General features: G+C 37.8%; 1 protein-coding gene across 4 annotated transcripts in view; it reads right to left on the reverse strand.

Annotated features, from left to right (window-relative positions):
* ZNF106 (zinc finger protein 106) overlaps window positions 1-12,588 on the reverse strand; it is a 41,822-nt gene that overhangs the window by 20,648 nt on the left and 8,586 nt on the right. For 3 of the 4 annotated variants that reach the window (XM_074909592.1, XM_074909589.1, XM_074909591.1), the window contains 4 exons: window positions 11,976-12,061; window positions 10,588-10,649; window positions 4,285-4,482; window positions 23-2,122 (listed from right to left, as the gene is read on the reverse strand). In XM_074909592.1, coding sequence (XP_074765693.1) covers window positions 23-2,122; window positions 4,285-4,482; window positions 10,588-10,649; window positions 11,976-12,029 — 2,414 coding nt within the window. In that variant the 5' untranslated portion in view covers window positions 12,030-12,061. Of the gene's footprint in view, window positions 1-22; window positions 2,123-4,284; window positions 4,483-10,587; window positions 10,650-11,975; window positions 12,062-12,195; window positions 12,262-12,588 lie in introns of those variants that run through there. The other variant, XM_074909593.1, reaches the window with a different exon arrangement.

Consider the following 12,588-nt stretch of genomic DNA (forward strand, 5'->3'; position numbering starts at 1 on the left):
GTTAGATCTGAAAGCTACCAACCTTGGTAAACCTTTGCCAAGTTCCTGTTTCTTCTTGGTTACCTGCTGGATGACTTGATCCCAGTTTACATTTCGCCGGGAAGCACTAAGAATTTGCCTGAGGGTGGGTTTAAGCCCCGACTCCTTCTCAGTCTCACTTTTCCGATGGCCGCTCACATTCCGAATGCGACGTGCGTTATTGAGATTGGGCTCTGGAAGATGTGTCCCAACTTTGCTCTTCAGACTAATATGTCGTGTCAGGTCTCTTTGCAGAGAGGCAGGAAGGCCAAGTTTGCTTAAATCAGGAAGAAGGAGGCCTAGTGACTGGCTTCCTCCTTTTTGCAGCTCATGATCTGAAGGATTTTCAAAACCTTCCATTTCAAAGTGATCGTGTGACTTGACTTGCTCTTCATCCCCTTCTCCATCCTGTGAGGAGGCTTTCAAATCCACATGCAAATGGTCCTGACCACTTGATGGAGAAACTGTGGATTCCATCTGAAACACAGAATCTTTTATGTCAGCAGAAGCAATACTTGAAGGAGCTGGCTTTTCATCATCTTCCTTTTCAGAGGTGGCAGGTTTACCTTCTGGAGTATCACAGGGTAAGCAAGAACTAACAGAAGAACACAACTTTTCAATTCTTGCTTCTGACTTCTCGCTTCCTGTTAAATCATCATCGCTTACATCTTCTAATAAATCTAGTCTGAACTCACTCTTTGGCAATACTTTCTCAGTTTCTTCCCCACTCTGGTCAGCTGTATCCTTGCAGGAGCTTAAGGTAATATTTCGCAAGGAAGGGTTGGACTGAACATCTTTGGGGTTTTGTTCCGCTTCACTTAAGTTATTGATAGGCTCCCCAAGATTTCTACCAAGCACATCTTTGTTGTTTTTTAAGTTCCCAGGACATGCACCCTTCAGCTTTGATGAATAAGAGGAGAAACTGTTTGTTTCCAAGTTCAGTGCATTCAAATGATTCTGCTCTTTGCCTCTAGTTGAGGATAACAGAAGCCTGACATTTTTTAAGAGACTGTTTGTGTCTTGCTTTGGGGAAGGTAACTTCACATCTGTGATATTCAGAAGGGGGGATTTCAGTGATGGCATCTTATTACTTCTGCCATTGTCTTTGTCAGGCTTTTCACCATTGGAACAGTCTTTCATTACCTTGCAAGAATCAAGGTGATCTGAGGTTACATTACAAGGGGAAGATGCTTCACATTTTTTAAGTTTTGCAAGGCTAACACTGACTTCACAAGTTTTTCCTTTCATTGATGAAACAGTAAGAGGCAAAAATACAGAACCCATTTTATCTGGACTTTTAGAAATGTTATCTTCAGACTGTGGTTGCTGCTCTGCAGATTTCTGGGATGGATAGGGAGTCCACCGATACATTTTATCTCTGGAAGGACTGCCACTTTTTCCACTGGATCTTGAAATTTTGCTTTCCTGTTGCTTCGACATACCGAAATCCAACATACCCTCAGAAGGAAGTTTATCACTAGTAAAATCAAGCAAGTCACCCCTATTTTTTTGATCTCTGTATGGCAGAACATCAGTGTCTTTCTCCTGACGCTGCCATGCATATCTTTCCTTATTATATTTATTTGGCTCTACTGAATATGCATCTCCCGAGTTTCCAAAAATCCAGCCATTTGCACCATGAGAATTAGATTTCCAGTTTCCTCCATAACTCTTGGAATTCCAGCTAGAAAAATGACTTGTTCCTTCTGAGTGCCAAGTAGAATTTCTCTCCCTGGCACCATGATGCCAATTTGATGTTCCTCCTCCCCGCCCTCTTGCATGCCAAGCATTTCCAGAAGTCACATAGTTATGACGACTTGAAGAGCTTCCTGAAACATTCTGGTGCCTCCCAGAGCGTCCCTTTGGGCCACCTGAATGTCTGTTTGTATTAAGGATCCTCTGAGAGTGTGAAAATTTGCCTTGTCTAGGACTAATATAATCATCCTTTTCCCACTTCCAGTCCCTTTGTGATGCATTATGATGATGCCATGATGACTGATCATAAGCTTCTCTTTCTTTGTAAGTACCTCTTTCTTCTCGCCTTCTCTGTGATCTCCTATCTTCACATTCTAATTCTTTGTTTGCACAGCCTGGTTCAGCTTGCCTACAAAACAATTGAGAAAAACCTAAATTCTGATGCCATTCTACTGAAATCCAACAGCACACAAGCCTCATGCATTTTATTTTTTTTTTTACACTTAATTTAATTACACTTAATTTTTTTAATAGAAAGAAGCAGAGATAACTTTTTAGCTGCTTTACTGTTCAGGCTTCTGTAGCGTTTGACTTTCAAAACTAATGTTGTACCTTTACTTAAATACGGTATTTCAAAACTGCTCTTAGAAGAACTGATTCAGTGCAGGGACAGTTCAATAGATTAATTCTTAAGTATTTATGTAACTTGGAAGATAATATTCCTTTATTTTTATTAGTTATTGGACTAATAAGAAACAAACAAGAAGAAAGCTTTCTGTTGAATAATTTTTGTAATTTGAGAAATTCATTAGTAGTGAGATAATTATTTTTTTCTGAAGACCATTCTGATGGCGTAACTAAAGTGAACTGATACAAAACACAAGGAAAGCCAGGCTGCGAAAAGCAGTTATTCTACTTAGTGGAGATCATGTCTCAGTTTATAAAGCTTAACTTAAAACACAGATGTAAAGCATCCACAGCAGTTGTACCTCAGATATAAAAATACAGTTCACAGCATGCAATGCCGAGTCTGTATGAGCCTCCCAGAAGAACTGTCTACTGCCCTTTGAATAGTACTTGTGCTTGGCGACTTACCATGAACACGTGGTAAATTATCACATGTACATTTAAAGATAAATGCTACCTTAACACTGACAGCTATTCCCAGGGTCAGTCTAAACTCTCTAAGTATTTATTCTACCAAATGAGGAGTTTTTATTGAAAGTTTTCCCAAAAATGGATTACAGAAATGCTTTTATCTGACATTACAGGAATACATTCATTCTAGATCCCTGGACAAGCAAGACAGGAAACTTGCACACTACTGCTCAAAAACAATTGATTTGAGTAAACTGAAAATTCATATTGTACTACTATTTAAGTTTTCAACACATTCCAGTTTTGCTAAAAGATGCACAAATAATTACTCTCTAATGGGAAATGGCCTACTGCATAAGATAAAACAATCTCTAGGACAAGAATTCAAAGAAACTATGTCTAAGTGATACCGTAAGTTCTAGGAGCTGACTCAATTTGATTATGATCCAATAGAAACAATTTTGCTGTATTAGTAACTTAACCCATGTACTTCCTTTTTTTCCACTCTCCAAACCAGTATCCAGCAGAGAGAGATTTTAATAAGATTTTAGTTGCCTCGCAATACAACTGTACTGACAGTACTACTCCTTTACCACAAAACCAGGGAAAGTGACATTGCTGCTACCTACATTCAGCAATAGGAAAATATGACCAGCCCTAGTATGACAGAATGGTGTTAAAACCAAATAATCTCGACAGATTTATGCACATGGAGGTGCTCATAGAAATTTCCAGCCACAGCAAGCAAGAGCTTCTTTTAAAAAATCATATGCCCCCTTAATACCATCACCTTGCCATAAATCTATTAAAACAGTGTATTCCCAGCTGGAACATCGTATTAGTAGTGCACACTTGCAGAGTCACATGGAATATAAAAGCCAATACATAATACTCTCTGCAGCCTTCTGTTTCACAGTGAGCCACAAGAATTATGTTTCGCTAATGGTAAGCAGTAAGATAGAACAGGTAAGAAATTTCATTCAAAGATTACAGGATTTCAGTGGGACATTGACTGAACAATCCAATTCATTTTAAAAACAGACAATTTAAACTTTTACCACAAAGCATGTTCAGCAACAGTTTCTAAAAGGCTCAGTTCCTACAGACACCCCCCATCCCAAACAATATTACACTACTGTCAGATTTATTAACTTTACCCCTTTCAGTTAAATGGGTATCAAACGTCAAAATATTAGGGCTCTCAATACATAGGATTCCACACTGGGAACTGTTTTTATCCATAATAGAGAATAGTTGTACTTCCTCACTAGTAGTAGATCAACGCAACAAGAACATTCAGCAGAATCATATTTACATATTGAAACTACAACATCCACACAGGTCTCCTTGGATTGTTCTCTTAAGTACACTAACTACAGGCAATTGATGCTTCAAGAGGACCTAAGCCTTGGAAGCATATCCTAACTGTGTTAAAAGCAATTATATGACCTAAGAGGAGAGAGGAAAACTCACCGGTTCCGTTCCTTCCTTTGCTTGATTAGCTGAATGAGTTCTTTGTCAAAGTATTCTTCTTCTGCCTCTTCTTTCTCTTCTTCTTTTCTGTCATGGGCATCAACACTGTCTTTGTGCAGCTGGCTGGAGATGTGCTTGGCATATGCTGACAAACCCACCAGTGTCACTCTGCACACCCGGCATTCGTGGTTGCTGTCCCTAGGAAGAGAGGCAGAGGGTGGACTTTCAACTCTGCCAACAGGCATGGCAGGTACCTCTGGTCTTACTTTGTTTCCTCTGAATGTGCTTGAGTTCAAGGCAACTAGGTTTTGCTCAGTATATTTAAGTTACTCGAATTCTTTGGCTTTTTCTTTCAAGGTCTAGTTTTCTGATGGTCAGTTTTTAAAAGATTTTTTTCCAACAATCAAGAGGTAAAAGACTTGATAATAAAGCTGTGTTAACCGGGAGGAAGAATTCTTCTTGAATTGTTGTACTCAAAATCTTTTCAGAGGAAACATAGTGAGCGAGGAGGCAGAGTGGAAGGCTTACAGAGCTAGCAGGAGCTGCTCTGAAGCCCATCCATGGTGCCAGCTGCACTGGGGAAGCCTGGTGATAGCTTCTACATTTAATCCTTGCCTTGAGCCTTCCCCCAGTGAAATTTAGAAAAGGGAGGAGGCAGAACATGGATACAGCCAATCCTGATACAACATAACCTAAACTGGGACAGCTGAGACTGCTGCCTGGAATCCAAAGACTCCACAGCACAGCGACTGATGGGAGGGTGTCTTCAGTTCACTGTACTTTATTTGGTTCAAGTGTGCATGAGGTCTGCTTTCTACTTTAGAGGACTTATCTTAAAAAAATACAGACATTATTTCAGCTGGAGGAAGTTGACAGCTGTGTCAGACAAATGGCTTTACTCACGTTTCAGTGAATATGGATTGAGGTTACAACTTCTGCTTGGTTTTTTTTAAAGAAATTCAGTTTTCTAAAAATACCTCATTTTTTCTCATGACAAATCCTTTCAGCACTACACTGCTAAAGAAATACGTTGCCAATAATAAACCTAAACAAGGAAAATATGTTCACCAGTTAAAAAAAAAGTCAGAAAAAAAATAGTGAGAGCATAGTACACTGCAAATAACTCATCAGGACCAAGTTAGGACTCACTGCCTGCCTCCACAATGCTTTCTTCAATTCTGCCATTTAATTCATAAAAGTAGATTTGTATACCCCCCTAGCGCACTTGAGATAGAAGACTTAGAAGAATACCATTATAATACCAACACATAGTTCATGACTGGGGTAAAAAAAAAAAATGGGATCCATAAAGGAAAATGACAAACACAAATCCTTGTTTCATTAGAGAAAATTTAAAAATAAAATGAGAAAAAGTTCAAAAGATGCACCTTCACTCAAGGTATTAAGCCAACATCCTTATCAGAGTGGTTAATGGAGTGTCAGCAGCTATATTTTATTTATCCTGGAAATCTGTGGTTTTTCTACTAACATAGTTGAGATATCTAACCAATGCTATCATTCAGGCATGGCTAGAGAGGGGTTTATTTTAAACAGACTAATTCATAAAAATTACACTTTTGAATATTTAATTAATATCAACCAATTTCTGATTAAACATTTGGATAAATTTCATTTACAAAGTCAGAAGCTTACAAATTTAGTCTCTGTTTTCCAGAGAGGGGCGTACTTCTTTTTGCACACTTCACACTCACCAACAAATATTCAAAGCCCAGATACTGTATGTTGTACTTTGGGCTATTAACCCAATAAAGACAACCAAATGCAATCAGTAAATTTTACTAATGTCATCAGAAGAATCCTCTCCACACTCATAAATGGCACAGCTATGCATTGCTAATAAGACTTATTTTTAACTTGCGGCATCACACAAGGCAAACTGCTAACGGAAAGTTGGCTTCTTGCTGAAAAAGGTGTGTTATTTTTACATAACATTCCACTTCAATCATAAGGACACCTCAACAAGAAACATACCTCAGTGGTACTAATTAGGAAGAATTTGGATTGTTCCCTAAAACCTAAGACCCATATTTCATTTTTTTTAATAAAACTTTCATCGTCCTCTTTTACAGACTAACTAAATAAATGCAACTTACTTTGGACAAAGCCAGTGAGTTAGCAGCTGGCCTAAGGACAAAGAACTTGTTTCTATCACTTCTAACTTACAAGGTATTAATTACAAAGCTGTGCCTCTTGTACCAGCTGAAAGTCTGGAGAGAAAAGACTCAAGCATGTAGTGACTTGACTTTTCTGTCATGCTCTTAATCTATACAGACCTACAGGAGAAACAACACTTTTTTTTCTATATGTACAACAACTGCTTCAACTGAAGATCAACTGGCTAGGAGTTCAGATAGTTATACTTAAGGGAATGTAGAGTTCCTTCAGTTCTTTCCTTCCCCTATCCCCATTAATACCAGCCAGTTTTGACTACACTCCACAACACACAGATCACACAGAAACACCACACCATCCTAGCTGTTCAACAAAAAGTCCAAAAGCAGTTTGAAATAAACTTGAATAAAGTATTGTCAGTACAAAAACATCCAAGAACTTTATTTACTGAATGCGTACTTAAGATGTCAGACTCAATGCTCCTTGTATGAGAGCATTATTTCACTTTCAATTTAAAAAACCAAACCAAACAGATCAAATATAAAGCTTTGTATTTCACATACAATTCCCCTTATATATCACACTAAGACTTCAAGAGGAGGAAAAGAGCCTTCAAATGTTTCAGAAAATTACTCTACCCCTTGAGATTACTAAGGCAACTTTAAAATGAGAAAAGCATGAACTAACGTGTGCATTTCCTTTAGGTCTTCCCTCCAGGAAGTCAAAAAAGTGACTCCTAGTTGAATATTAAATTTGAAAGTAGTAAGATGTTGATACTACACACTTTGACAGTATTATCCCTCTGTTACACAATTCAACCACACTCAAAAGGTTGTTGCTTGTGCTTCACATTTTCTACTTGGAGTACCTTTTGCTTTACAAGGCTGTAAGACTCCTAAAAGATTTCTACTAAACTTAAATGGGAGGAAGAAGGAGAGGCACAGGGGAAAAAAACAAGGCTGCTGCTACAGTGAAAAATGAAGTTCATTATTTATTTTGAGAACACACATCTTCCATGCATTATTCTGAATGAAGTAATGAAGACCGTTACCTTAGTAATAGAAAATGTAACGACGATGAAACAGATTTAATTTCAGTCTTATGGTGGTATAGAAATATTGAGAAATTAAGCACATGATTAATAAGATGACTAACAATATTAGGTTTAAGAATTGTCTGTTCAAGCTAAGGAACGTTAAGCTCTGGGAACAAAAACTCAAGCCCATGAAGACAGAGACAGAGGCCCAAGGCCAGAGGAGGTGAAATCATGGCAGCAGAAGATAACGGGCATTTTCTGACCGAATTGACTGAGCCGAGGCCAAAGGGTGTGCAACATTTCCTAGATAAAAGAGGCAGCAAGCAGGACAGCCAGAAGAAACTAGTTCTGAGTCTTGGCACTGTCAAAACTGGGAAAAAGGTGACGAGAAAGACTACCGGCCTTCCTTCTGAACACCCCCGAAGATGACCACCAGGAGGCAATACGCAGGTGAAAAGATCACATAAACATTCCAGAACTGCTGACTCAGGCCTTCTGAACTAAACCCCACCTCAGTTATGTATATCTAAGTTTGTACTGTGCAACCCTATGAATATGTATAAGGTACCTGCATTTAAGATGTAACTTAAGGGGCTTGGGTGTGCACATTAGGTGGAGAGATACCCTGTGCACCCAGCGCTGCAATAAAGAATGCCTGCTTTCTAATACCCCCAGCCTGAGTCTTAAGAGAGTTCTTCCTCGACTGTCTTTTTTGGTATCAATGGAAATAGAAACCCAAGAATCATCAGATCACTTGCAAGGCACTGCAGACACTATATATAACTTCTAGAAATTACCATTACCTTCAAGAATCATAAACTAATAAAAAAAAATTAACTTAGAAAGCCAGAAATAAATTGCCAAAATATATGAAATTTTAAGTTGATCTCAGAACCACTGTCAGAAGAAGAAAGTCCAGAACAGAAATGCTCTACCAGTTAGCTGACCAGAAGCCTTAAGTCAGCTTCTAGTGCAGAGGACATTCTGGTTTCTGAGCAACCCCTTCCCAGCTGTTCGGTAACAGAACAAATCCTTTTCAGGCTCAACAGGACAGATATCGAATAGCACGATGTGCTTGATACCAAGCACATTTTCAGAATGTTCCTAGCTCCCAAGACACAGTTGTGTGGGGCACAGCAGAGATGGAAACAAGATTACCTGTTTTTTTTCTGGTTTGTTTTCTTTTCAAGTAGCTGAACTCAGAACAAAAAAACGCCCAAGAAATGTAGGGCTGAGCAAGGGATGGTAATGGCAGGAGGAAAGAAAAAAAGAAGAGGGTGGAGAATGTGAGGAATTTATCATTTTTATGCCCTCCATCTTTACTACAAAGCAATTTTTATTTGAAAAAAAAACAAAACAGCTTCTGAAAAGTTGCTTTCATACATTTTCTCAATATGACACAAGATTGTTAATCTGGACAACTTGAAGATTTTCTGAATCTTATTAAAACACATTTAGTTTCAAGAGGGAAAGATTATTTAATTTTCTGATATATTTTAAGATTTTGATAGTCCGCACAACTGATGATGGAGATTCAGAAGACAGAAGTTCTTTTCCCAGTTTATTAACTTGCTGTGAAGCTCCACACAAATTAAGCAAATATTAAACAGAAGTAGAAATTAGACAACAGAAGTTATTTATGGACAGTTAATATGCACTTCAAGGTAAGCAGTATCTTTTTACTTACTGTCCTGCAATAAGGGTGGGTTGGGCTTTGTTTGTTTTTTTTTTTTTTTGAGAGAGAGAAAGAGAATTTGAAATGTTAGCAGATGTAAGCAGCATACACATACAGATTTTCTGGAAGTCTACACCTAAAAACATTTTAAGCAGCTGACTTAGGCAAACTACAGCAATACTTAGAAATTATACACAACACTAGTATAAAATACTATACAACTGACTCAAATGTCTTGATCTGTGGCATGGATGTAATAAAATCTTGTGCTCCAAATATGGCCATCTTTCTGCAGCTATACTTATGTTTTGCATATAAAAAGTTACTGAAGAGAAATAAGTTTCTAACTTCCTCTAGTTTTGAAACATTATAAAACAAAACAGTTTAAGAATTTTACAAGAATTCAACCTGGCACAATTTAACTACATCAGCATTAGTATCTATCATAGTATAGATTAGAGCCTTAATTTCACTCAGCCTTTCTTTAATAGTTAACTCTTTAAAAAAAAGGGGCCTTGAACCCTAACAGCTGCTCTCACCTTACACAAAACAACAGAATAAAAGCTACCTGAATGAAAAGCTAGCATGCAAACAGAAGTAGTCTACAATTTTGCTTCTCTGAATGTAAGATAGATGTCCTGCCTGACAAAATGGACGTCCCACACCTCTAAGAGTTGAAAGAGGACCACTTCTTATCCTTTAAAAGGTGTTTAAAAGGTATTTACCATTTCCATATAAAGTTTGTGCTGCAAAATAATTAAAAATTTGTCTGGAGATCAAATACTTAAGTGTGGATTATCTGATCTCTCTGGCTAACCTCAAAGCCCATACACCTGAAAGCACTTTTAAGTGCACTCTGGTTACAACTCGATTCCATATTATCAGGATGATCTTTGAGTACCCCTTAGCTCTCTCCTCCTGCTTTCCAAAGGCTGCAAATAAAACCAAGGAAATCAGAAGGAAAACACCATCCACCATGGTGAGGTCCCTTAACAAAACTGGACCAGGGTAGCAGAGGACAAAGCAGTCACTCAAGCAGATGCAGACTTTACACCCAAGATATTGGTCTTCTCACAGTGGTTTAAAAGATTGACAATTGTTTCTACATCACTTTTAAAAAATATTTTAAAAAGGAAAATACCTATTCTGCCAAAAGCAGAATTCTATTGCTTCTAAAAAAACAAGCATGAAAATGGCAAGACCTAAAACCACGTTCTTTTATTTCACTGCAGACCAAGAAATACAGGAGAGCTTTCTTCCACATAATTGTTTGCTTCTTGAGTTTTTGACATTAAGAGAACATGCTCCTTGCCAGCTTTATCACAAGGCATGCAACTAAGCGATGCATAAAAATAAATTGTGCAAATCAGCTTGTGTGGGAAACAGGACATGAATTCTTTCAGAGAGTGACATACAAAATGCACAGAGAGGAAGGATGCAAGATTGTTCTCATCCATACCTTCCCTTCAGGTTTTCAAGTTCTCTGTGATGAAGCATGCTTCTCATGTGTTCTTCCATCTCCTTCAACAAGGGGAAAAAAGTAAAATTGGTCAAAACAAAATGGTATACCATATTTGAAAAGCTCACTTCTGAGAGCTCTTTTGCCTTGCAGGAAGGTGTATGCTATTCCTGTAGGGCTGTAGCAGTTGCCATTCCCATTTCTGTGACCATGAAAGCACAAGTAGTCACACACTCAGGAACTCATATAATGTTACCTTTCCTGAGGAAGGACACACAGGAGTCATTAGAATTTAATAGAAGGGGAGCAGAATTCCAGGAGAAAGACAAACAGGGGTGCACCTAGAAAAGCTTATTAGACTGATTTTTGACAAATTACTGTTGTTCATAATTTTAAAGTCCCATTGACACCACTCTCCAGAATCACAGTACTTAAAACAGTTTTTCTGTGCAATCTGAGCAGTCTCTCTGTATTTGCATTATGACACAGCTGTAATTGCATCATCACATACTGTTTTACTGTTAGATGTACTTCAGAAACTGAGGAGTACATAACATGTCAGTTTGCTCTCTACAGCACCCTTGATCCATGAACTGCAGCGATGTTATAATTAATTGCTACTGAAAGAGAGCTGCCAGAAGAGAAGGAAAGGTCGCAGTTCAGCAAAAGGAAGCAGTTCAGAAGATTTAACTTTCTCTTGCTATTTGAGCCAAAGTGTTTGTAGATCTTCAAAGAACAGATACTAATCAGTATCCTCTTTTAATCCTTGAAACCCCATCTGCAAAGGAAAAGAAACATCTTCTACCTTGAAGAGCTGTGTGAATTAATACATTGGCATTTGCAAGATATCCCTGTGCCACGTGGTTAAGCAATATATGAAGGTCCATTAAGAAACACTCAGTTTCAGTGCAGGCTTTGCATGATATGCAGTATACAGAAGATACACATCAAGTCGACACATTAATGAACACATGCTGTGATGCATAATTCCACAATCTCCTTCCATAAGGAAACACAGATCTTCCAAAAAGAATAAAAAAACCCAGTGTAGTACAGTATTCTTAACATATCACAATTTATAGCCAAATGAGTTTGAGTGCTTTTCACTTTAGCATCTTTACACAACAATATAAAAAAATAAAAATCAAAGACCTCAATATTTTAACATACTGAATCAAGCACGCTGCACAGCTCATTTCAAGAAAGATACTCTAAAGCACATGCAACTATATTATTTCATTTGTGATAGACCTAGATCAATATATTCCTGGTAGAGCAAAAAACCCTCATACTCTGCACAATTCTAAAACAAAAGCTTTTCTTACAAACATCTCATTAGTATCTTCATATTAGTATCTACCAGGAGATGTAAAGCATTCACGACTCACCTTTTTTGAGTTGTACACAATGTGACATAATACGCATTTTCGTTCTCGAACCATGCTTATTACTCTAGAAAGATCTTATCCCATACCTGCAAAGAAAAATAATTTAAAAAGAACCAACATTACTGATTACTTCCCCCCTCCATTAATCTGTTTTAGTAAGTAAAAATAAGTTACTATTAATGGAAACACTTGTGCTGAGTTTCTTTCAGAGAACACATACCTCTCGTGAATAGTCAATACTCTTCAGAAAAAGATAAAGTAGTTTTAAGTAGTCATCTAAACCACCTATAATAAAAAGTAGTTTTCCCTTTCTTTCATTTTTTTCCTTGTCCTGCAAAACATGGCACTTATTTTACAAGCAAACAGAGATCTGTAGAAATCCTCTCAGCTACTCAAATCAGATTAACAAACCACTTTTCAACTAGGATGATGAGAGGGACATAAGGAATTGGGGAAACCAAGCAGGGCAAACTCAGTTCTGTATTTCGGTACACAGGGCAGCTCATAAGATATTTAAGGCCCTAGGAAAATTTAAAAAAAGCCTGTCATGACAAAGACTGTCAGTCTTCAAGGTCTATCAGTCCATTTATTCACCACAAAACCTGCAATTATT

Source organism: Athene noctua, chromosome 6, assembly GCF_965140245.1.
Source record: "Athene noctua chromosome 6, bAthNoc1.hap1.1, whole genome shotgun sequence".
NCBI classification, from domain to species: Eukaryota; Metazoa; Chordata; class Aves; order Strigiformes; family Strigidae; genus Athene; species Athene noctua.